The 27,782-nt window shown below is 35.2% G+C and overlaps 2 protein-coding genes across 3 annotated transcripts in view; one reads left to right on the top strand and one right to left on the bottom strand.

Moving 5' to 3' along the window:
• The window catches only part of LOC147065120 (uncharacterized), a 578,962-nt gene that overhangs the window by 25,288 nt on the left and 525,892 nt on the right, over positions 1–27,782 (top strand). The gene's annotated exons all lie outside the window — the stretch shown is intronic.
• Positions 326–21,129, bottom strand: LOC147065132 (kanadaptin). Of its 2 annotated transcripts, none has more exons than XM_085956668.1 (9): positions 20,640–21,129; positions 9,298–9,430; positions 7,831–8,020; positions 6,995–7,181; positions 6,018–6,189; positions 5,318–5,466; positions 3,728–3,927; positions 3,190–3,378; positions 326–2,487 (listed from the first exon to the last, which is right to left on the bottom strand). In XM_085956668.1, exons 1-9 carry the CDS (start codon positions 20,980–20,982, stop codon positions 1,954–1,956), a joined length of 2,097 nt encoding a protein of 698 aa, XP_085812794.1. In that variant the 5' UTR covers positions 20,983–21,129; the 3' UTR covers positions 326–1,953. The 2 variants fall into 2 exon arrangements, with proteins under 2 accessions (XP_085812794.1, XP_085812795.1); XM_085956669.1 differs by lacking the exon at positions 20,640–21,129 and adding an exon at positions 18,810–19,925.

Below are 27,782 nucleotides of genomic sequence, written 5' to 3'. Positions count from 1 at the left end.
ACCCAAGAGGTACAAAACGTCCGCAAGGTAGACCTAGAGGCCACTGGATCGATGAAATGATTAAGTTGTGTGGAAGTACGTGGCAACGCAACGCACAGGACCGAGAGAAGTGGAATCAGATTGGAGAGGCCTTCATCCAGCAGCGGATAGATTCAGGCTGATGATGATGATGACATATAATATAGTTATAATAATATTGATCTTTTCAACTCGACAACGTCGAATTGCGTGAATGAAATGTAAAATCGTCTTATGCATTGAATGTTTTGGCCCATACCACAATGATCAAAGCAAAAAACGATTGTAATATTTTTTTTATATTTTTAAATGTCTTTATTGTGTATTTAGTTTCAATTTTATATGAATAAATAGTATTACCAATTCAAAAGAAGTCAATACCCTAAACATTCAACGGTTACATATGGAACCATAGAAAAAAAATCAAAATGATGACTAAAAACCAAAATATAACTAAAATAATTATTGATTACTTATTATTATACGTTACGAAAGAATATAAGATCAGTTATTCAAGAAAAATTCGAAAAAAATAAAGAGTAAAATAATGTATGTTTTTGAACAAGTGCATGGCGCATCATGTTAAACGCAATTATCTCAAAATGAAAATTTCTGGATAACGCTACTTTTCTAGAGATGGGCCCAATTACAATGTTTAATCTTAAAAACCATCAAAAACATTCACTATTAACATAAAAGACACCGCATTTGATCCACAAACTAAAACAAATCATGAATACTGTTTTCTCTTACTATCTTCCTGTCTCTTTAGCCCTGTCCACCTGTCCACATACGGGTTTTTTTTCCTGTTTGCTACATGAATTCATCATCATGTGTCATCAAACCGGTTACAAAATGGCTGTCATTTGTGATGAAAGTACTAGATCAGGCGGATCCGACAGGCTTGGTTTCTGTTCAACACTCAAGCAACTTCGAATATTTTCAGGAAGGTTCGGGTTGTTCGTAAAGTTTTATTTTGACAGAAGACAATTACAGGGGTGAATATTAATTCATCCAAGAATATTTATCATTCATATAATGCAAAGTACACCGACTAGATGGCAGTAAACTACTTCCAAGACCAATTTTGTCATTAGGACACACTCAATTATCCTTAATTATTATAAATGTGATTGTAGAAATAAGTAAAAACAATAACTAATATAATTAAGTGATTGTTATTCCGATTCTTACTGTTTTCCAAGAACTACATAATATATATGAATACGTGTATTAATTAAGACGCTAAGTACCAAAAACAAAAAAACTGACATTTTTATAGAAAAGTGTTCTACATACTAACGCCAATAACTTCAACTATGGTCTAAGTGCCTCAAGCAAGTCAAAAAAATACAGCAAAATATTTAAACCTGTCGAGGTTGTAAGTCCGTTGGCCTGTTTTATTTATAATGGTGTAAATAGCACTACAGTGGTCAACCTCATTCAATATAAAATGGCTGACGATGGTGTGTTGACACTTGCGAGTTCTTAATACCTAAAATTATAGAAGCTGCCGTGATAAAGGTCTGCTTCATGAAATTTTACTGCAATGACTCGGTATTTTGTAACTACAGGCAATACTACTTTTTGGTACTTAGAGCCTTAATTAATACACGTATTCATATCACTTGACGTGAAAACTTTGATGAACTACATATGTAGACAGCGAGACGAATGCCTCTGTTTGAGGCATGCACGAAACTATTCGGTGTAAAACCAGAATTTAAAAGTTGAAGTGAAAGTGGATGATAAAGTGATTAGATGTGGACTTAGCTTTTCATACTTTATTGATCTTGATATTATAAACGAAGCGTTTCGATAAACCGTACAATTAGCTTAATTATGTAGACCCGAAGCCCACTTCAGTATTAATTCAAAATGCTGTCTCCTTACAGTTAATAGCTTAAAACAAATACAAAACACTGTTTATACTATTCACTCATCTTCTTCCATTATTTCTGGCAAATCTCTGTCATTCTCCTTATCGAAATAGCTATCAGGTACAACGTAGTTTGACGGAGGTCTCATCGGTCCAAACACTTTCTTGACTGATTCCGACCTTCCTTTATCACTTAAACCTTCATCATTTTTATCACTAAAATCTTCTGGCTCATTTTTCTTTATCCAGGATAAACTTTCAGCTTTAATTGACTCCTTATCACTTGCATCTGCATGTTTATTACTTTCTTTCGGTTTACTCTGTTCTTCTTCGTCAGAGTCCATTTCTTCAACAAATCCCGCTTCGTCAGTTGTTTCTGAGGTTGTACTTTTAAGTGGTGTTTGCTCTATGTTTTTTAATTTTATCCTCTTTCCAATTATCACTGAAGCGCTAGTTTTTTTGACGATGGGTTTTTTTGCGGATTCGAATTCGACGGGGTGTTGAATCAACGCGGGTAGATCAGCTGGTTTAGCTATCTCGGCCAAACGCTGCATTTTCGCTAGTTCTTGTTTAAGCTTTTGAAGTTCCATCTATAAATATAAAAATATATAATGAGACAACTATAGCTTCGGCGAACTTATAAATGGCGATGTGAGTATTGTCGGTGTATTGTGAGATATTAATCCTCCTAATATAACCTTGAAGCGTATCTGTGTGTAATTTGTGATAGGTACTATAATAATATGTAACTACATACAGACTATCAAAGTTTAAATTGAAACAATGAATTGATTATTTATGACCTTTGCAAAATGTTTCTGGGACATTCATGTCCACTCTTCAATGCCAAAGATTCATTTTCTCTCTGATAGATAGTTCATCAATGAACATATTTAATACCCTTCGTTCAAGCCCTATACCAGACCAGTTCACTTACTTTTTGTAATGAATAACTGATTTTTTATTTAATATGTTGGTTGATGTACAAATAAAGATAATATGGGATTCAAACTCACAACTTAAGCTTTAGATACTGATACTCCGCCACTAACCTCAATAAGTTTTCTTGCAACCTCCCAAGAAGACTCATTTATGAGGGTATGGTAGTTAGCCATTCGCTCAACCCATTGAAAAGACTTCAAAAGAGGATATTTTTGTTATAAAATGCCAATATTTAATCCATCAATTTAGGCAAGGAAATTAATAGGAAATGATATTTTGTTGTAAGATTAACAACAACTAAACAAATGTGTTGAACCAATTGGAGGAAATTTCAGACTGATGATAATAACCTTGGTTTTAGATATCTCCGCTTTCTGTGAGATGCTCTGCTTGCCGAGGTTATTCATGAACTGATCCAGCGCATCTTCTTCAAGTGCAGACTGATCGGAAGACGAGGAAGGTTTTCCTTGTTCTCTAAGAACACTCAGTCTCTTCGCACATTCATCTATTTCCTTTTGAAGCGATGAACACTGCTCCAGCTGTCAACAAAAGAAATATTAATTATAACATAATATTTGAAAGAAAGCGCAATTACACGCACATTTTAGTAGGCTTAGTCATATGATTCAACAGTGCAAATGGACGGATTGTAAAAATACACAATATTACATGGTTTTTTAATCTTGATTTTTCATTGACTTAAATAGATTCGTGTTTTTCTTTTACTATTTTCGTGCTGGGATAAATAATATTCATTGGATTAATTTATTTTCAAGGACAAGTATAGATATTTTAAGTTGTAAAATAAAAATAATAATCGGCGTGTAAAAATTCCTGCCGAGAATATACTTGAAATATACCTAAATTTTAAATTAATAGTGTTCTTACCAGTCCGTCATACGTAAGAGGACCGTTCCCACTGTCGGATTGTCCCCCGCCATCTGCCTGCCCTTTCCCGTCTTGTCCGAATTTCTTCATCCTCCCTTCACGCTTCATCTCCACAGCGCCCGTTCTGTCCAAAAAGGTGTCATCATCCGAATCATAATAGTCGTCTTCTTTCCAATCCTTTGTTTTCCGCTTGCGAGATTCTGATGAGTAAAACAAACATTGATAAACTATTTTTTTATTCAACGAATAATTCACAAGATTTAAGAATGTAACATCTTCATTAAACAATAATAATGATCCCGATACACATGAGCGACGAAAATAATACATACAATTTTGACAAAAGATGATTGCTAATTTTTTAAATTTATATATTGTGCGATTTTATATGAAATAAAAGCTTCATAAAATTCCCATAGGTGTCTGTATGGACAGTCAAAATAGTAAAAACTGGAGTCTGAAAATGGTAAAAATGACCGCCTGGCTTGATTAAGTAGCTCTCGGGCAGGCAACAACTGACCCATTAGATAATATTATATAATGAAGTATGTAAATTTATCCCACCATTGTTTTCAGAAGCGAAGAGGTCTTTTTATAGTCAAATCTTAACAAAAACAATGACAGGTTACTAACCAATGTGGAATTTGTTCTCAAATACACTAAGAGCGGAATGCAGAAACATTTGTCATAACTAAAATTTCCTTAGCAGAAAACACTATGCAGAAACATTGTCCTTAGTTAAGATCATTTCTATTGAAAATAATACCATATTTAAAAATTCTCTTTCCTATAGTTTAGGTAAATTATTTTATAATTGTTAAACGATGACAAAGATATGACAACTGCATTTTATAAATGCAATAACTATAAATACATATTAATATTTAATTATAATACTCTTATGTTTCCGTTATAAGTCATTATACGTGATTCCACAGGCACCGCAAGATATTTTTTTAACATGGTAACACTAGCGTCAAGTGTGATTCTTAACCTGGCATTTTGTATTTCTGCGGGCTGGCGTATAAAAGTAAAATAATATTCTGCAAGTACATGCCAAACGAATTAACACTATCAATATCCATATTAAGATACATTGTTAAATGAATTTGAGTGTATGGACTGTTTTATAGACATGCAAATTTATTTTGACAGCAGCTGTCAGTGGTAAATGGTAATACAGAAGGAGGCGTGTTCGTAACAAAAGTAGTCTATGGTTAAGGATTCCTTAACTCTATACTCAGGATTGTCTATAGTTAAGTCATGCTTTTCGGCGACTTATCCTTAGGAACGAAATCTTAGATTGTGCATGCTGCTCTAAGCCCTTAAATTGAAATCTTGGTTTATGGCCCTCTGCCTATTGAAAGGTAACCAGGTGGAGAGGAGGTAACAGTACATAGTCTCGCACTAGTGTAGGTATATTATGAAATGTGTAATAAAACAATCAATGGGATTATACTGTAATAGAAAGTACTATATCTTATCTACACACACCATAATAACATAGGCATAGATTGATTTAACTATACAATTCTAAAAATTTAGAATTTCACAACATGAGAAATAATATCAATTTGTAAATCAAGTTACCATGCTTGGCTTGCCGCAGAAGGCCGTGCCTGTCGATAATCCTGCAAGCTTCCAATGCGCATTGCACCACTGCATCCTTCTTCTTGCCCTTATGAATTACCTCAGCTATCACTGAGTTTCCTCGAGCATCTTCAATCGGTAATTCAACTCTGAAAAAAATCATTACATTGTGAAGTGTCATAATTTAAACAATAGTTATGAGCAGTTCTCACATCACAACATACATATTAATGTGTGAAACAGGATTCAAGTAACAATTGGAAAAGGACCTCCATACTCTCAAGCGCCGGCTAGACGCTCATGCTTTACCACAAGCTTACCTGCACAAACCGGTTTGTATCGGGAAGCCCGTGTGTATGGATGGAAAAACTGTAGCTCATGCAAACCGATAAGCGCTGTAAAAGTAGTTTGCACAAACTATACCACGCAGGCAAGTCACTGCCATCTTGCTGGCCCATCATTCTATCGTACTACCATTCCAACACAAGGGAGAGGAGATGATTGGTGGAGAGCAATATTGGAGTCAACCGGGCAGAGCACCATGAACAATAATTAACTTCCAAAATTTAATATGTAATAATGAGGATATAAGCAGGATGCAAGTATTTTGGATCAAATGTTAAACTAATATTTTATTTTTGACATTGCTATAACTGATATGTATAATATCAATCGATCTGTAATAATAACTTATGCTAACCTGCAAACAAATTGTCCAACGCCTCTCTCTTGACAATCATATTCAAGAATGCATCCTTCCCTCTCGAAAAACCCACGCAATGTCTTCTTGGGGTCATCAAGGTAGAGTTCTTCGTTTGCTGGCTTTGCGTAAGGATTTTCAGACAGATCTGTCTCTTCGTCAGCATCCTCAGCTGTAATAAACATAATCTTATATTATAAACTAATAGTAGACACTCCATAATAATATGTACTGCATCGATCTTGGTGTCTTTGAATGTGCGATGCGTCTTATAATTGGTGGCGTCTTACAACCATAGTCCCTGGAAATCTTGGAGTCCATAGTGGATTAAATGTTAATAAATAAGACATCACTCCCTTTTGATGTGTTTGAAGGGAGTGCCCTTTTGATGTGCGCCAATTATTGTAGAATTTATTGATTAAACTGTGAAAAATGTTGCTTTAATTAATTTGAGGCATGTTAAACAGGTTAATGAGGATATGCAGAAATCAATGATCCCGAGTCTAAATATAAACTGAATTTGAAGACGTTTTAAAATCAATGGTGATATTGCAGACGAAAGAACCAATAATATATCCGGTTTTTTTATTGACTCTACGCCCATTATGAGAGCAAACTGTGCAAAACTTTGTAATGGCTGATTAGTGGACATAACTACAACGACTCAGTAGAAGAATCTGCATTCTCTGGGGATGAAAAGAGGGGTAGCGGGGTAACGCGGGAATACTGCTGCGAAGTGATAAATGGTTAGGTAAGGTACGCATGACGTCGCACGGGGTTAGAAGGGATCACTGTAAGTCGAAAACATCTAGTGGTTAGCCAATCTGCCAGCCGTTGTATTCCAGCAACTTGCTGCCGTAATAGGCACAGGCTCCAAGTGGTATGAATTTCATCCATGTAATAAAATTTTTGTTATTATTGGTATTTAAAAATAAGGGAGGGTCTTAATATAATCAATGCAATACGGTATATCATACCCATTCCCCAGCTGATTCCATCCTCTTCACTTTTCTTCTTATCATCCTCCGATTTGACTTTGAGTTCTTCCTGCTCTTCAAGCAGTTTCTTTACTTCATTTTTCCTCTCAAGAATTTTCTCTTCTTTCAATTTTTTCATTTCCGTGAGACTCAGTTCCGATTCTTCTTCCTCGTCTTCACTCGGACCCTATAAACAAAACAAACCACTTTCATTTTCTACCTGCCAATTTAAAAAAATATTATTGGTCTGGCTACCAAAGCTGCCACCTTAAAAACATTCCATAAATACCTATATGTATCAGACTTAAGGAATGCAATTTTCTTTAGTAGGTATCATTTTTCTTGAACAATAAAGGTTTATTATAAATACGTATACACATTTTGCAGGTTTTCACATTTGTGGGAAAACGATTGGTATATCAATGTCCCTCCTCTGATGATATCTGATGCTCCTACTCATTGACACTACAGAAAATGATAGGGGACAGCAAATGTGTTTGCAATACGGTGACTCAGTTCAGGTTCGGTGTTTGTGAAGGTTATAAGATACATATTGCCTGTATATATTCGAATATGGACTTTTTTATAGGTGACCTTTTCCAGGGTATATTTGGGCATGGTCCTTAAGTGGTTAAGAAAAGGTTGTTCAAGAATTAATCATAGAGTTTTCCGTCCCCCACAATCGAATAATCTGTCTGTTAAATCTATCTAACGTTGCTGTGATCTCAAATTCTCCATAGTTAGTAACCGTGGTTCGAATTAATCAACAGAAAATTACGACTGACTGGTTCACCAGCGAAAATGGTGGAAAAAGAAAGTCTGAACAGTAGAATTACCTGGAGTATGTATTGCCGTGTACTGCATCCCAGTTTGACGAGATATCCGACTCTCAATGGCACAAAATGTTTTGGCTTCACTCGAATCCTGTTAACGAACGATCCGTGAGAGCTTCCCAGGTCGTACAAATAGAAACCGGTTTTTGAGTTTTCCGTGTCGCGTGCTTTGTACTGGATTACCGCATGGTATCTGGTAAAATAAAATGTGAACCACATTATTGTACGCGTAGGTTAATAAAAATTGTGCATGCAAAACTAAATATAAAAGCAAATGAATTATTCACAGCACTCATTGACGCATTATTGCTTATTAATGGTACACCAAAATATAGAATAGGCTTTTAGCTAAATTTCCATAAGTTTGATGTGTATATAGTTTTTGAGATTCCGTATTGGGAACATTGGGCGGTACGCAGCCAATGAGATGTCAGCCGATTGGCATGGAGTGATCATTTTCTATCGCTAAGGTGCAGGTGAGTTAAAATTGAAAGGACGCTCTACATGATTTTTGCACGTAGAGGCTTCTCCATGATCGATAAGATTAAGTCAATAATATCTATTGAGGTTTACCAATCAATATACTTTTATTAGACAAGTCAACAGTCACAAACGAAGAAACAATAATAATTGTTATAAGAAACAAAAAAGTATCACACACTTAGACTATAGATACATCTAGACGCCACCCGTTGCATTGCTAAATGAAGCCGCGTGCCTTGCGTTTGGTTTGTGAGAGAGCGAACGCATTCGTCTACAAATGTTCGAGACCATAGACCATTTCGCTAGTGCTCGCCCAAAGTGCTCGCACTAGACGCTCAGAATTAATATATAATTTTCTATTTTTTCACGTTATATAGTATTTTTAAGCGGTCAAAATTCAACCATTAGATAAATATATCCATAATTTAAGTTATTTTAAAGAAACACTAGGTCACTGATATTAAAATATATAATAAAATACAAATAAATTATCACGAACGTGTATCAACTTACTTATGAAACGTAATACCATCTTCTTGCTTATCAGTACGGCTCCCACATTTTAAGACAACACACAGAACCATCTTTTCTACTTAATTAACCAAAAATATTTACCACTGACTTTATGTTTAACACAAAAAATATCAATTTTAGCAACACGAGCTCGCAAGTTATCGACGCTATGTGAAGCGTTTCGCCCCGATTTGATAGCGATACTTTTGGAAACTGGCTTGTAGCAAGTAGACCTTTTATCTTACTCTAGCGCGTGTCGCAGAGATTGTAAGGGTGCCGAATACTTTCTCACTCGCACTCATGCATCGTTTTTGTTCAGGCCTTGATCACACACCTGTAGTGCAGTGTTACCAACACTAGAATTGTCATAAATACAATGTCTGATTTTTAAACAACAATGTCAATATTTTTTATTGGTTGACAATTACTATAACTGTAATCGTGGATGTGTGGTGTTTTAAATTAAAAGCTTACCTTGATATAGTCGGGTGGGCGCTAACAATGTCATTCATAGAGAGTCGCCCGAAAACATAAAATGGTTTCTTCGTCAGATCAATAGTTTCCAATATGGATCCGGATTTTAAAACCTCAAACCCATAGCCAGAATCTGTGAAATAGTTGATAAAAAAAAATTAATTGGGGTTTCTAGAAATACATCTTTCTGGAAATAAATCATAGAATTATTGTTTGTAGGCTTTTGCCACTACACAAATGCACATACATTTGTTTAAAGTCAATGCACCTCCTATTATTATCAAATTAAATGTAGTTTGGACAGTCCACATTGTAAAAATTTGCACATTTTAATCAAAACAACAGTACACAAAAGCACGCGTGGCTGCTTCTAATGACAGAATAAAAAATGTAAGCCATCAACACATGCTTTGTTGAAATGCACTGAAAAACAAGTTTTCCGTACGCAGTGAAATACAAACAAAAACAAATGCTTTTATACATTTTTTAAACAGTTAATATACATTGATTACTTGTTTACAGACAGCTGGCATATAGATCTTTACTAGGCTTAAAAGTATCAACATTATTACCAAAGCACATTTACTTAAATTCTTAAATACTTAGTTTTTTACTTCAACATCTTAATTTTATATTTGAATGATAGATGCACACTTCAACAATCCCATATTAAGACTGTTTATAATATTTGTTTTTGGTAATTATGCCGCAGATACCCGCATGAGCTTAATTTTTTTTTTACGGAAACAGTTTATTCCATGTAGACAATTATATTTAATACCTTTTTCGGTCAGCACAGATGCTTTTCGATCCAATAATAATTGTTACTTGATTTAAAATTTGAAATTTTCATACATTTCGATGCATCATTATCGCACACTAAGATTATATTAGGTTGGGGTAGGTTAGGTTAGGTTGGGTTTGGTCTAAAAAAAAAGTTATAAAAACTCATGCAGGCATCTGTGGCACATCTAAGTACCGTGTTTTTTTTCTCTTTTGTACAGATAATAATTTATTACACCTACCTAGACAACATTCGTATATTTAATACAAATTTCAAAATTAATAAATTGTCGCCTGAGAACTGTAGTGGGATATCTAAAAACAACGTCTTTTTTTATCTGCTTATAAAATTCATTATTTTTCATAGTGTTACGTGCTGTACTGAGATATTTGGTCTTACTAGTAAAATTTCTTTGTATGAGAAATATACCACTTTAACATTGAATAAAAAATCCCACTATGTTAAATGTTAAACTGGGATAACATACATGTCTTACTATAGCACTCAAACAATTTAATAAAAATATGTTACTGACAAAATATATCGATGGCTCAGTTCCATAGTGGGACAACTAGAAATTGATAGTTTCGAGTAATGGCTGATCAAAGTTTTGACTCACCTAAACTGACTTGTATAAAAGTGACAGTTTATTATTTGTATTATCTTTTTAGTGAAATATGTTATGAATAGTATGTAGTTTTAGGGTTCAAGTTGTTTATGCTAATTATCATAATGATTTTAATAGTTTTGAGCAATAATCGGACATAACCCTCTATGGAGCTGACAACTCTGTATGAATACTGACAATAATTAGACTTATCACTATGGAACTGACAACTTTACAATATTGAGTTAACATAATGTTCTTTATTGGCGTTATCTCAAAACATCAGTCACTGATAACAGTATATCCACATATTGGGTAACCACCAGTGGCGAAGGGTGGAGGTTGGCTGTTAAGATTGTACATAAATAGTTCACAATAAACTCCGTCAGTTATAGGTATTTGTTTTCATTGAACGTCTACAATTTACAGATGGTGTAGGTAAGTTTTTAAAAATCAATTAAGCTTGCAGTCGATGAAATCCATCCATCAGATACGAATTTGGAAGCGACCTCCCTAGGTAACTGGTAAAGTATCATAGGCATGGCCCTCACAAAGGGGGGGCTGACAGGGCTCTAGCCTGGGGGCCCGAGCTCAGGAAGGGCCCGGCGTGGCGAGTCGACCAGACATGTGATCTAAACACATTCAAAACTCAAAATTCAAAAACAAATTCTCTCTAATAGTAAAAGAAAAAGTCGCCTGTGGCGCTATTTTTCTCAATAATGTTATTATTTAAAATAATGTGGTTGTACGATACAAATTTTATTGCGTATCGATACTCGCCAACTCCATAATTCAAATGGAGGTACTTATTAAAATATGCAAAAAAACACTAAATATACACATTTATTTTACCGCGAACACCATTTGGAAAACGCTATTGTATCACACTGCCTTTATCTTTAGCGATACGTAGGGGGGGCCGCCAAAGATCCTAGCCTGGAGGCCCGCTTCAGGGTGTGGGGGCTATGCCATCCATTTCAGTGTCCATTTCTTTACATATTGTATATAGTTTGCCAGTTTTCTTGGCTAACCGTATTATTGGGGCTACAGAAATGTATGTATATTGTATGTATGTACAATAATACATTATTTTTTGATGGGTTTACTTGTAAAAAAGTTAACAAGCAGCAACCTGTTTCGTTTGAACCCCTTTTTCCTAAGCCCTCATGCCATAAGTAACAGTGGCCTTGCTTTTTTGTTATGTCGTAGGTATATAGTAAAATTATACGTATTTAACCAGTGTTTATAAGAGAAGCTACTAATGTTTCCGGAGGGCACTGCTTGAACAGCTTGCAGATCGAAGCAAGCAACTTTGACCAAAGTTGAAGCAACGTCATTTTCTTTTATATGCTTGTGTAGGTACCTAATTGCTCCTTTCTTCTAATTTTTTCTTCCGGGCTTGAATTTTTTTAAATTTGACAAGATGTGATACATTGGTCCTTTTTCGGGACAAAAAATCCAAATTTAACACCGCGGTGTTAAAAATTGTATCCTACAAATGTTTTTTTTTTACAATCGGCATATCTTTCTCCGTACAAAATTCTTGGTGTAGCCTGTACATTGTAGCAATGTTCAGGCTTCCATCGAGATACATTTTTTCACTATAAGCTCTACAATAATGGGAAGACATTACTGGAAATGATTTGATGTGATTACGGATTTTTTCCTTTATTTCATCATCAATTCTCACTCCACCTTTCCCATTCCTTCCCTTTAAATCTAAATGAAACACTCCATGTTCGTGTTTTTATGTGCAATTTCAATCATTGTCTTGCATATTATGCTCAAAGTATTCATATAAAAAAATGCACGCTCTTATTTGGATCCCATTTATATCAAAACAGTTCGCCTTGTTAACTGTACGTGTACTACCAGGAGTTTGCATTCTGTACTTTGGAATAACTGGCGTGATGCACCTTAATAAATAAACTCACGTCGTCTATCATCGTCTCCGATCCACCAAAAACTTTGGTGGATATGTTCCCTTTGATTGAATTCAATTTTATCATAACATGTTAATCTGCACTTCGCAGCACACGGTGATCCTACTTTCATAATGCAATAATTCGCAAAACAATATTTTCACAAAACAATATCTCAAGTTGTCCTTTTATGGAACTGAGAGAGTGTTTAAGTTTATTTATTTCCATATGAAGACATCTGTCCAACGAGAGAAAACCAGTATTTTTTACGAGTTGTCCTTTTGTGGAACTGAAAAGGAGCAATATTCAAATATAATGGGTAATATAACTCAAAACATCAAATTTTGGACTTGTCCTTCTATGGAACTGAGCCATCGATATGGTTGTATGCCTTTGGATTTTCTTTAAATATTTCCTTTATAAATATATGAGATAAGTTTTAATTTTACTAAGAATATAAAATAATGAATTTCTTTAAACCTCAATATCTTAATACTATGTATTTTAGATGTTCCACTACATTTTTCAGGCGACGAAATGCTGTATTTATATTAACTTGGGAATTATTGTGTCGCAGATGACCGCATGACCAGTTTTTTTTGGCAGAAACAGTTTATCACATGTAAGACAATTATATTAAATACCTTTTCTGTCGGGGGAGATGCTTTTCAATCCAATAATTTTATTACATAATAATTGTTAATTTAAAGTTTGATATTTTAATACATTTCGACACGTTATTATCACACACTAAAAGTTACGGAAGCAGGACGATTTTCAATCAAAGATTATGTATCGTAAGGGGATGCATCCAAATACTTCATTCATTTTAAATAATTAACAGTTTTTTAATGTTTAAAAGTATTAAGTCACGAAATTTGTTATCTTGACACATTTTTACACTCACTTTACACACTTAAAGTTACGGAAAAGAGGAAAACAATGTATTTTTTATTCAAATTTTTTAAAGTACAATTAAGTTTACTGGGGACGCACAATTATTCACACACTTCAAACAATATTAAAAGTGAAAACGAAGAAATACACAATGCAGCCATGAAATCCAGAGCTTATCCACGTATTTGTATTACAAGTATACAACGGAAATGAGACAGGTTTGTTTTGGAAACTTCTCCTTCGTAAAACGTACGTTCATCGCGAATAAAGTAATGTACAATAGAGGAGTGCCCAAAGAACGCATCACTATAATTATGCCGTACTCCAATGCAACCGGGACACACAAAATGAAGCTTTTGGTGATAGAGGAAGCCAGGAATCCCAAGCCATTCGAGAATATCTGCCTCACTGAACAACTGGTTGTGTCAAGTGATTTACTGTTTAATATTTAGTTAGTAAACTTAGTTTATAAATATGTATAATTTAGTAAATACTTGATTTTGATTATAAATAAAACCGTAATTTGCTAATACAAATTTCTCAAAAAAAAAACTTATTTTTACGGAATATCTACCAGTTTTAATTTTTACCATATTTTGTATGTGAGGCGTAGAGTTACAAAACCCGCTCTAGAGACTTTTTTGAGTTTTGAGTAAATGACGAAAAACTGTTTTGGGCATATTATGATGATTTAAGTGTAATTTTAGATGTTATATTTCTTGCGTTACATACAGAAAAGTATAATAAAATGTCAAATCCAATGTATAAGCTGTATTTATTCAAATAAATGCGTTTTAATTATCCCAAGAGCGGTCTTTGTCAGTCGCTACCTAATAAGAGCGGCGTTTGACGCGGAATTTTTTATAAAGAGCGGTGTTTGTTGCACAGTGGTACATTGTCGACAGGAGACTATAGTTCAGTAGCGGTCCGTATTTATTTTAATTATGTAATATATTTTCAAATTTACTTTGTCTAGAAAATATTTTGTAGCCATTCTTACCTACTGGCAGCTGTATAATTTTCGCATTGCATCGACATATTTAGTTGTTATATTGGTATGTAATATTTTTTTAAAATAGTGGTATGTACTTGTCTTGAAAATAAAATGCTTTTTGTTGGTACAAATCATTATTATTTATTTAGGATGGCAAATACACGAATGTACAAAATAAGCAAGTGATTATGGTAAATAATTTGTAGCAATTCAAGCGATTGAAATAAAATAGAATGTTAATTTATTATCTGTTACTCAATAGCATACAAAAATATATATAAATTTAAATGAAAACTTTATTTATTATTTTTTTCCGAAAACAGTTGTGTGGCAGATACTGTCCAAAGCGCCATAATACACAGTCAATATAAATATAAGTATAAGATGATTATTATAGTAAAGTAGAGAATAATATGAAATATCTAATAGAAAAATGGAAACCTTTGATAATAAACATGACACAATAGTGAATTTAAGGAAAACATTATAATCATATAATAGTATACAACACATACCTATTATTAAAACAGTTTTAATATTTACATATTTTTTTAAATACCTGTTCATACAATTATCTAGGTTAGTATAGATTAATCACACAAAACATACATGTAGATATTATTATGGAAGGTTAAATTATTATTACAATATGTAACTTTAAAACCTATATATGTGTGTGTGTATATATATATGTGTTTGAATATCATGTTCACCTTCCTCACACAAAGGTAAAGCTTGTTTAGCTTCAACACCTTCAAACTACTCAGATAATTCTTCAGCAATTTTGTAAAAATTTAATGGTTCCAACTCCCTTCAGTTTTCTCCATAATGTTTCTTCAACAAATTGTTCACATCTTTCAATTTATTTTCATTTATTGTAAACCTTTCTTCGAGGAATATGTTTGGGGTTAATCGATGATGTCAAACATTTTTTTTTGTCACGAACTGTGGTGTTGACAGTTCTGCTCGATATGTGGCTTCTCCTTGGATTTTAATTCTACCAGTAGACGTTTTCGTCAAGTAGAATCGTTTTGTTTGGTTAAAACGGAAATGCCAGCTTCCAGGTGGCTTTAAATATGTTACTGCCTCTTTTCTCCAGTCAAATGCAGGCACCTCTGTACCCAAATCAACACATTGCCATGCTCTTTTAAAATTGTAATGTAATCCTTAGGGTCCGCAATAACTTCCTTAGATTTAATAATTTTTTCGATCCTGCCAAACACTCTATCTGGAGGAAGAAACGAAGTGTTACACAACTGGAAAAAGCACTTCCACAATCTTCACATGGGATGGGGCATGTGCTTGAAGCCATTTTGACAACATGCACGCACATAATGGAGGTGTTTTTGTTTTGGCCTCCACAGCCGTCAGCAACAAGTCGTAGCCTTGTGATGCAGGGATTGAAATTGGTATTGATGAGTCGATGAAATACCGCACTGGATATCTCATTCGAGCTCTTTGGTCGGTCCGTTTCGTTCCAGCTGTAACTGTGTACATTTTCATGCGTCAATGAAGTCTTTGAACTGCCGGTAACGATGCAAAAATGATAGAAACTCCATTGTCTGCTAAAATATGCCGTCTGGTCTGATAATTTTGGCAGAGATAAATTTTTCTGACGGTCGAATGTCATTGTCGATCTGTGTCGTTTTCCTGCAATATTGTGTAAAATGCCTTGTACTTAAGACGATAGATTCGACTGAGTATCATGACATCTTTTTGCTCTTTAGCGTCGGTTGAGTTTTTAAGTCGCTCACTATACTCGCTACACATCGAACATTTGTCAGTCACTGGGGAACCAAATGATAAATTAAACATTGCGTTAAAAATATCACGAAAAAATTTTGGCTTCACTTGTAATTCAGCTGTGATTCCGTTGTTATACATTCGCCATAACTTAGCAATGTTCAGTTCCGATGATAAATAATTTCGACTTTGTGTCTTGTTACGGCAGTAGTGCGGCTCACTGCCTTTTAATGACTTTAGAAACGCAACAACGCTTGCTTTTCTATCTAAAAACCTTACGTTTCTTTTATTACCACCTCTTTTTTCAGCGGTAAGTTTTTTTCCCGCGCTATTATGAAAGCGCTTTACCACTCCCTGTATGCGATCTTTTTTTAAATTTAAAACACCCAAAAATGTTTTTTGGCATACGGGAACCATTGCACCAGTATTAGTCTTTCTTAGTAATATTTAATATTTATAGTTTTTATTCTCCAGCATCTTTATGTGACATCACAGAACATCCTTTGCAAAACTTTACTAAAAATGCATCTTGTGCCAATTTTACAGGCTTCTCATAAAACGCTGCATGAAAATTCCTGATGTCCGTTCCATTAAAATTGCTGCACTTGAACTCTTTACTACTGTGGTTGCACCGAGGATATTCTGGCAATTTTTTTGATGAATATCTGAAACAAGTAAAACATACATTTTTGATAAATAGATTTGCTAGTTATTTAGTTGAATAGTACCTACTTTTTACTATGCCAAATTGCCTTTGTGAAACTTTTTAATTTTAATATGTTAATGTCATGTATTTATTTTTATTCTATAATAAACAAAAAAAAAATTATCAAAAAATGTTACTTTTCCTGGAGACAATTAGTTATTACGCAACAAAAAACATGATTATATGCATGCACGGCACTTATGCACTTAAAATCAATAAAATATGCACTAAAACCGAAGAAATATGCAGTTAAAAATTGACATTTTTTGTGGGAAAAAATTATTATATATCCTAATATACCCAATATTACTGACAAAAAATCGAATAACTAGTTAATAATTTTTCAACATAATACGATAGCAGAACAAAAAAACATAAACAATGAATATAAAGTTAATCAATTACGATTTTCAAAATAGTTTTTATATAATAAAAAGGATTTCAAGTTATACACATTTATATTTTTTATAAAAATCGATGTTTTTTAAAATAGATATAAAAAATATAAAAACTATGTATTAGTCAAAAATCTCTTAGGTGATGCTTAGAAAACTTAATAAACTAAATTTTAATAATAAATGTGACCATAAAATATATGTAATAATAGGGTGCGGTCCGATTCAAGTTTATCTTTGATTTAAAGTAAAAAATATTTTTCTTTTTAATGTTTTCAGATACATATTTATTCATTAATACAGTTGAAATTGTAAATTATCAAAAAAAAATCTCAAATTGCAAGCTTCGTATTTTTCCGCTAGGTGCCTCTTTAAAAAACGCTCAGTGAAGACTTCGCCTTAATTATATTTTTGACACAAACCAAATAATGATAAAAACGTGTACTTGAGAACCGTATGATATTTTATTATATCACACAGAATATTAAATAATATAAATGACAACAAAAAAAATACATGTGAAACTAGAAAATAATATGAGCCACCACTGGATTATTCATAACAATACAGCAAAATACAGTCAATTTTTAAATACCTTTCTTGGTGTAACAGGTTACATTTCCACGCAGCTGGATTTCTCAAACGCTTCCTTGATTGTTCTGGTTGAGATTCCGTCACACTAACTATGGAAACATTCATTATTAAAAGTAAAAAATAGTAAAATAGTTGAAGCAAAATTATGAGTTTCCTCACGCTCACGAGAAAACGTTTTGACGGTTTGTACGGAGATTAAAGGATTTGTGAAGTCATTATTTAAATCGCGGCGTCTGATTGGCCGGTTACGCAGAGAGGGTTTTACCAGAACAAATTTATTTTCAGAGCGGGTTTAGTCCGTCACCTCGATATTTATTTTGATTTTTTGAAGAAACAGAGAGGGATTTAAAACTTTCACTTAGAACAGAAGATAAATCTAACGAAAGAGCTCTTGCGTACATTCACAACTATTTTTTTGAAAAATCGCCCAGAGCGGGTTTTGTAACTCTACGCCTCATGTATGCACTATAATCCGCCTACTTTCACTAATTGGAAACTTGTCTGGTTTTTGGGGTGGCGGATTACTGAGAGAGTACTGTATTGGGGTACAAGTCTATTTACTGGAAGGAACAGGGGCAATTTTAATAGCCGATTTTGGCAAAATTCATGAATTCAAGAATGATAACCTAACCTAACCCAACAAATAATATAGTATATCGGCGATTTTAAAAATTTGTTTGCCGCTGGCTTCCACTAAATAGACAAGAACCAATATTAGTTTCTAAACTACAAACAGAAACAGAACCAAACACAACCTACTGCTACCCAAAAACACATAGGTTAGGTTGTGTTTGGTTTGGTCTGGTCTGGGTTGACATTTGAAATATTGAAATACATGCACACAACTTTTTGGAAAATTAACATACATACCTACTTAATCAGAATGACAAGTGGAACTTGTACCAGCAGCCACCTGATCCACATTTGGGTCACATGTGTTGCCAATCATCTTAAAAAACTCGTGCATCCGTAGTTGAAGGGTTGGAATAGACCGTTTCCATAAAAATTCGCACAAATACCCTTCGTAATGTGCCTCTCTTCGTCCATATCTTGGGACATTGCCCCGCACGTCCTTCCAAGTCCGCTCAATATACGGTGTTTGTGGGCCAGTTATCGGGTCAACAAAATTTAAGGAGTGGTTAAATGCGAGATGCTGGAACCCTTCATCGCCTAAACAGTCGTAGACTTTAAAGCATTCCGATATTATCATAGTCCCCGGCAAAATGAATTCCTTAATTACATTTAACAATGTCTCCTTTGACCTGTCCTCGACACCGCACGCAAATAGTTTTTCGGATTCTCTTTCGAAGCCACCAAACATCCACTTCCCTTTAATGAGCCTCCCTGTATTATATTTCCTCTTGGCAATCTTGGCCTCGTCAATTTCCACGGTTATTCCAACACCTCCAATTTTCTCCGTATTCCTGTGGCACCAATCTATACAGATCTCCCTGCAAAACGATGACCAGTCGGCCACGGAATGCGCGTTCATTCCCAACTCGGACCTCAATAATAGCGTGCGAGGCGGGCGCAATATAGTCCAAAATAGCGTAAATCTACAGATTTTTTCTATAGGCAGCTTCGAGTTGGAAAAGAACGTGTTTTTCTTGGCTGATTCACTGAACCGGCATCTAGTTGTTATCACCTTTTCGCCGATTCGCGAAGTTATTGTTTTGCCACAGACAAACGTAAATTTATTATTTAATGTACAATTGTTTCCGCACTTTGGGCAAACCAAATCTCTCCTTAAAACGCCGTGTTTTCTCAGCCATTCAAGGAGTTCCTCGTGTTTCACACTCATGCGTATAAATGCTATCATCGTCAACATACAAGAATTGCAACACATTTTGTATCCGACCGCCACTTTCGGCACTTTCATGTTTCAACGTCAACCATAGATAACTTCAACTGACAGCTGACTTTTATTATCAGTTTTATCGCAGCCATATTCCGCCAAAAGCCAAAATGTTTTTCTCAATAATCAGTGTTGTCACCTGACACAATAGTGGTAAAGTATACTTTTAATCTAATGAAGGTATGGATAAAATTAGTATTCATGAAAAACTATTATACCTACGCGGTAATTTTATAGTAAATCCACTAGGTATAATAAAGTATATTTAGCGTAAAAATTAAGTAAAACTTATTTTTAGTATTATTTATCTGGAATCAAAAATTACAGTACAACTAAAGAATGGTTGGTAGCACTTCACAATATCAAAAGATTTATCTATTTAGTTGGTAATACTTGATTTTTGATTTCACTATCATAGATAATTTTCACTATTCATTCCATCATCAGAACAGCGTCTATGTTCAGATATGTAGGTTTCAACTTTCAATATGGCGCGAATGTGTCAGAAATATTATTATGATTGAATAGGTACGTACTTACCGAAATAAAAAGGGATTTTTTCGTAATTCCACAGTTTAAAGAAACTGCTTTCACAATAATAATATACACATATTTCTATGAACAATGTTACTGGTTACTGCGATGTGTAATGTCGGTAGGTATACAGGTATGCGTAAAAACAAAAAACTAAAATTAATAAATAGTGGATGAAAAAGTATCTCCGCTACCCAAAAGGGTATGTAATATTATAATTGTCTACAAGGAATAAACTGTTTTCGTAAAAATAAAATTTGTCATGCGGTCATCCGCGGCACTAAAAGAGAGTATAATAATAATATACTAACCTGCAGGAGGAAGCCCAGACCATTTAGGTTCTTTGTAGGGTAATGGAATATTTTTCTCTTTCAATAAAATCCCTGGCGGTATATTACTGGTGTTTACCAGCGTTTCCTTATTCAGCTCATCATCAGTACTGTTATTCTGGGGCTCGTCTATCTCTAAATCTTTACAAGAAGTCGAGGATGTATCAGCATCATTGGAGGAATCGGTTTTGACCATTTTGCGCGGCAGTTTGCCCACTTTGCCGATTAACACTGGTTTCTTGAATTCAATAAACGGTTGAGGTTCTTTCATTTCGGCAACGTCATATGCTGTTACATCAGCTGCCTTATTTTCTTGACATTCCATTTTATATTATTGCTTCAACAGTACACCAAATGAAGTAGGCAATTAACCTGTACAAAATACACGAAAAGTCGCGAATAAACGTACGTAGGTACCAGTAGGTACCTTGACGTTTTGACAGTTCTGCCAAGTATATTAGTTTATGGTTCTGCCCATAGACTATTGTTGTGCCCATAGAGTATTCTGCCATTATAATAAAAATGGGTAAGGATATAAAAGGATAGGTAACCGGACTTGATAATCGATTGGGTTTGGTGATTGATTTTATATTATGTATTGGATAAATAGTGTTTATATTTTTAATTTTAAACGTAGTCCAATTTAATATATACTGCAATTATTATTCATGAACACTTAAAAACTGAATGACTACCAAAACTGGTTTGCTGATTAAAATCTAGGTACCTACCTATTTTTCATTAGGTATCATATTTTCCTATCAATGATTAAGAGTAAGCGGTTTATAAATCGAAAGGAACGCACCCAAAAATGGGTTGGGTGATCCAGGCAAATAGATCTAATGAGACCCGTAAATTCAATGGAAATTTTGAAACATATTTTTCAATGCCTACCATAAAGGAGTTCATTGTGATTACATCCCTCAAATTTATTTGTAGGTAGATTTAATTACCTGCCGATATGGCATATAAATATTATATTTTACGAATGTATCTACATAATATTGCAAAGTACCTAGGTGTAATAATAAGTATTATTGATTGTAATTTGCATCCCGATTGCAAATTAGACGATTGGCGCAATTTTGTGCAACATAGACTATAAATACACACATATGCATCCTTCTGTTATTAAAGTGTACCTACATAATAATATCTCTTCAAATATTATCTTTCATGGATTCACTGGAGCGGGTCTTGGAGAACGCCAGTCCTTCGGAATATAATACTTAATAGGTACCTACAGTTTTTTTGTTTTTAAATTAGGTACAGCGCTGCACTTTCCCGGTTTGTTAAAGTTACTAAAATAGAAAACGCCTTTCAACAGGAAAGACCGTTGGACAATTATTTATAACCCATGACGTACCCGGCAGTGTATCCCAAACTTTCGACATCTGTGTACCCCTTCTATAATTTTCGTAACACTGAGTACCTACCCCACGTCAAAAAAAAATTGCATATAGGTAGATACTTTAATAACAATTAAAGTATATTTATTTTTCCCTTTTTAGTACATAAACAAAATAATAATAAACTAAAAATAAAATTAATTCATAATAAGATATAAATTAAATAAATAAAAATTATATTATGTATTATAAATAACATTCATTATAATCAATGAGAAGAATGGAATTGTTTATGTTGAGACAGATCATCATAATTTGGCTCCATTAATTTTAATCTGAGATGCGGTTCCACATCCAAAGGCCTGTTCCTTTTTTGTCTTAATTTCTACAATAATGCTGAAAAAGCAACTTACATAGTATTTATATGAAGTTGGAAAAGTCAAGATGCATTTAAGGACTTTCTATGTTAAAACTGGATACACAATATGTTGCATTTGCAACCAGAATGATGTTAAAGTACACTCCTTATATTTATTTTTCAAGAATGCGTCTGAAGCTAATTCCAAAAATTGCTCTTCTTCCGCATGCGATAAACTTTCTAGCATGGATGTTGTATTGATTTCGTGTTAATGCTTGTTGCACCAGGCGCAGCCAAAGCCCGGTGCAGCGCGTACCCCCACCAAACTCTTCCCGTATCCCAGGTGGTACGCGTGAAACACTGCAGATGCATAAACCGCCACTGGTTTTAAATAATATGATAACAGAAAAAAAAACATAGGTATCTACTAAGCCGCGCATGATCTGCCTGTAGTGTATAAGTTTCCAGCGGTACCTACTAACTGCTCTCACAGTGATAAATAATTACATTCACAACGATTAGAAAAAAATTATCCATCAGACATGTTAACATTTTTGTTTCACGGTGGTTGATATCGAGGGTCCACTCAAGAATCACAACAAAATATAATATGACCGCTTTCTTTCGCCTACAATGCCCTGCAAATATTGTTTTGAAATTAGTTTCAATCAAAGAGATTGTTTCAATCAAAGAGATTGATTTGGTTTCAATGTATTTTCCGAGGTACCTACTATCACTCCCCTCCATTTTGGCGTGTGTGTGTGAATTTTTCAACTGTCACTTTTATTTTTAGTTTTCTTTTTTATCGTCTGTATTTGGGATGAAGGTGGATAATTGACACACTGGAATGGTTTCGGAAACGACGAGGTTTATTTGGTGTTAATATATACTATATGGTTACATTTTTTATCATTTAATTCTACGGAGCGCAAAATGTACGCGTTCGCGATTTTGCTGCTTGTCGCGATCTGAGCGCCAAAAAAAAAAAAAACCGTTGGACTCGCGAGCTGTGCACAATGCGACGTTGCCATACGTGTTTTTTTTTTTTTGGACAATGTTGCCGGTCAGATATTATTTATTAGTGGTATTATACATTATTTAATTATTTTCGCAATCAGCCGTTATTATTTGTTGGCTTTGATACCGATTCGGGCGTCTCCAGGTACACAAAGACACACCCAAATGGGGACCATACGGGGGCGTCACAAGCGCACCTCTCTGGAAAGGCCCGAATGGGGTCGGGCCAACTAAGGGCTGATTACGATAGCGTGTGTAACTGGACAGTGCGGTGGCTTGATAAGGGGTGGTTGCGTCTCTAGACGTTGAAGGATTGAAGCCCCACCGGTACGTCGGCGGCCGGAGAGACTCGGATGCAGCACTGTAGCATAGTGGTTCGCGGTTCCCGGGCCCACCGTAAAGCTGCTGAGAGAGGAGGGCGTCGCGCCCAGCCCTCTCAACACCCTCGGACCGTCGGCAAACGGAGAGTTTCGGATGCAGCACTACGCCGCTTTGTAGGCGTAGTGGTTCGCGGCTCCCAGGCCTACCGTACGGGCGGATGCTGAGAGAGGACGTCGCACCCAGCCTTCCCAACAGCGACCGTCCGAAAATCAGTCGATCCCTCACGAAAGTGCATACCGGCACATTACTCGACCCCCTTTTTTGCTCGCTTGCCCTGCCGCGGCTATCGAATTACACGCACTGCACTGATATTATACTAATATAATATGCGAAAACTTAATTTTATACTTAAAATGGCTTTAAAGTTTATAAAAATAATTTTTAAAAATATATCAGGGCCCGAAATGGACCGGAATGTCATTCTGCCTCATACAACTGCTCCGGGTTGTAAAATTTTCCACTTCGAGCACTGAAATAACTTAATATACATCGCTTCCAAACACAAAACACTAAAAACTAACTAATCTATGATGCTAATGGCTGAGGATGCTGCTTGGCTGCTTTCCGCTGATGGAGGCTGCTTTGCTCAGCTGAAGAAGGCCGCTTTGTAGCTCTCTTCATCATGGTGCATCTGGGCCAGGGCTGATTGCAAGGCTCACAGACACGCTGCTGTTGACGAAGAGGGCTCAAGCAGCTGATGATGCAGGGCATTTGATGCCGTTTTCCCTCGTTGGAGCCAGGGTCTTGCCCGATACACTCGTCCGTGGGCCAAGTTCGCTGGCGGATGCAGTTGGTCGGGAGTACATCGGGAGCCATGACTTCGCAATCCGGGTGTTTCTGCTCTTTTCTTCACTGGCTTGGCTTTGGCAGCATCCTATTTCTACTGCTTATTATTATACTTTGTTGAGCGCCACCAGAGGCAAGCCTCTGGATGTTTCTTCCTCGCCGTTTCCTATTCCGGTGTTTGGATCTCAGGGTTGTGTGTCCGGGTGAAAGAAATTCCACCTGCTTCTTGATTCCAGACGATCAAAATCAAGAAGCGTAGTCCCACGTTGACTGGGGCCACTTATCACTCCCCTCCATTTTGGGTGTGTGTGTGAATTTTTCTCAACTGTCACTTTTATTTTTAGTTTTCTTTTTTATCGTCTGTATTTGGGATGAAGGTGGATAATTGACACACTGGAATGGTTTCGGAAACGACGAGGTTTATTTGGTGTTAATATATACTATATGGTTACATTTTTTATCATTTAATTCTACGGAGCGCAAAATGTACGCGTTCGCGATTTTGCTGCTTGTCGCGATCTGAGCGCCAAAAAAAAAAAAAACCGTTGGACTCGCGAGCTGTGCACAATGCGACGTTGCCATACGTGTTTTTTTTTTTTTTGGACAATGTTGCCGGTCAGATATTATTTATTAGTGGTATTATACATTATTTAATTATTTTCGCAATCAGCCGTTATTATTTGTTGGCTTTGATACCGATTCGGGCGTCTCCAGGTACACAAAGACACACCCAAATGGGGACCATACGGGGGCGTCACACTACCTACCCAGTGGTCCTGAATATTTTTATTAGAAACACGTGAAGATGTTTTTAAATAATCCATTTAATATAAAATAATTTAAAGGATCCAATTTTATTTTTCTCAGATGTTTGATTTTACTATTTTATAGGTAGGTTAAAGGGCCGCGTGATTATGCTTTAAATAAATAAATAAAAATAAAAAAATAAAAAAGCCTTTTTATTTCTCACAAACAAAAGTAAATGACAGTTAATTGACTATATCTAATGAATATATTTAATATAACCTATGAATATATCTGTGATGTATATATATCTATCTATGATTGTATTATCTACTTATTTTCTAGTATATATAATATTAATTATTATTATTTTTTTATATTTTTGTGTAATACATGTATTTATTAAGATTTATTATTTTGTATATAATACAATTAGATAATGTTTATAAGTTAAACAGTGATGTGTAATTAGTTTGTTTGGTTTGTAAGAACCCCTCTTCGGGTGAAGGCCTTCTCTAAAGAGTCCCACTGGACTCTGTTTTTGGCTATTTGTAGCCAATTTGGGCCCGCTGTCTTTATGATGTCGTCTTGCCATCTCGCATGGGGTCTTCCTCTACAGCGTTTCCCTTTTGGGCCGTTCCATGAAGTAAGTATTTTTGTCCATCTCTCATCTTGTAGTCGCGCTACATAACCCGCCCATTTCCATTTTAGTCTTTGAGCATGGATTAGAGCGTCTGTGGCTTTTGAAATAAAAAAATATTTCTTATTTTTGTGTGTCTGATTTTTTGTTTTTTGTTGATATTTAGCTTTACAACAACATTATTCCATTCAAATTACATAAAACAATCTGTTATAACCAATGACAATAATGTCCCAATTGATGAGGGTGACGTGTTTAGATTTATTAACAAACTTAAGAATACGCGCTCTTTGGGACCGAATAATGTCCCAACGTTTTTTTTAAAGGCTGTATTGACTTTGTCAAGGGCCCACTTGCATATATATTTAACCTGACAATGGAAACGGGTATCTTTGCGGAAGTATGGATGATGTCGAAGGTTACTCCAATTCATAAGAGTGGTACGGAGTCATCAGTGGAAAACTATAGGCCGGTAGCTGTTCTCTCTGCACCAGCAAAAGTTCTTGAGATGATCATGCACAGCATGATTTCTCCAAGGATTGAGTCATTTATAATGAATGAGTAGCATGGATTTAGAGCAGGCCGTTCAACGGAAACAAACCTGATGGTATTTACTGATTGTGCGTCGTCAGTACTAGATAGAGGCAGCCAGGTTGACTGTTCTTACAATGATTTCTCGAAGGCATTTGGCAGAGTCGATCACGATATTATAATGGAAAAACTCCAACTAATTGGATTGTCTGATCGATTTCTCAGGTTATTCGGGAGTTATTTTAAGAATCGTCAACAATACGTATCGTACGGCCTTTATCAGTCACAGACATTTGCAACATTTTCTAGTGTGCCTCAGGGCTCAAACTTGGGGCCATTGCTGTTCACGATTTTTATAAATGATATAGCATTGGTAATTAAAAATGCTATGTTTTTGTTGTTTGCAGATGACTTGAAACTCTTCATGGAAGTTGTCACCTTGGACGATCGTAGTCAACTCCAACTTGATATAAATAATATATTAGATTGGGGCAGGCGTAACAAACTGGACTTCAATATTGATAAATGCAATGTTTTATCGTTTATTAAAGCCTCACGAGTATTGTTTTTCCAGTATTCGATGCATGGCAGAGTTCTCTCGCGAATATCATCTGTAAGAGATCTTGGAATTACGTTTGACAGTAAACTGACGTTTAGTGGTCATATAGATACCATTTGTAAAAAGGCGCTAAAGATGTTGGGCTTTGTCTTGCGTACTTCCCGGGTCTTTTCGGATGTTACGGTACTAAAAATTCTCTATAACTCATTAGTTAGAAGCAGACTTGAGAGTGGGTCTATCGTTTGGGCCCCGCATCAGTTGAATTACGGCCTTATGGTGGAGAGAGTCCAAAAGAAATTTTTGAGACTCCTTTACTATCGGCTGTATGGATATTATCCGTGGCTCTATCCGACTGATTTTCTCTTAGGGATGCTTACATACTGTAGCTTAAAATTTAGAAGGGATCTTTATTTAGCTACATATTTTTTCAGACTTATATGCGGCGTAAATGTGAACTCTGCCATTCTTGGTGGTGTTGGCTTGTGTGTTTCTGATAATTACCTTAGGAATCGAGGGTATCCGTTGTTTGTTCTCCCACGGTGCAGAACTAACCTGCCATTAGTAATGCCAATTGGGAGGGCAATAACCACATTTAATGAAATCGCTTCAAATATTGATATATTCCACTTACGTGAGTGTGAATTTAGATGGACGTTGTTTTATAAGTTTTTAAGATAGGGTCTATCAAAGTTCACTCTGTGTGCTTCCATCTACTTTTACTTTGTTATTTTTGTTATTTTATTTTATTACCTATTGTATT

Source organism: Rhyacophila brunnea, unplaced genomic scaffold (genome assembly GCF_057557595.1).
Source record: "Rhyacophila brunnea isolate RB1 unplaced genomic scaffold, BYU_Rbru_1.0 scaffold_6, whole genome shotgun sequence".
In the NCBI taxonomy this organism is placed as follows: domain Eukaryota; kingdom Metazoa; phylum Arthropoda; class Insecta; order Trichoptera; family Rhyacophilidae; genus Rhyacophila; species Rhyacophila brunnea.
The sequence above is the reverse complement of the archived record's forward strand: the minus strand, read 5'-3'. Positions and strand labels throughout refer to the sequence as shown.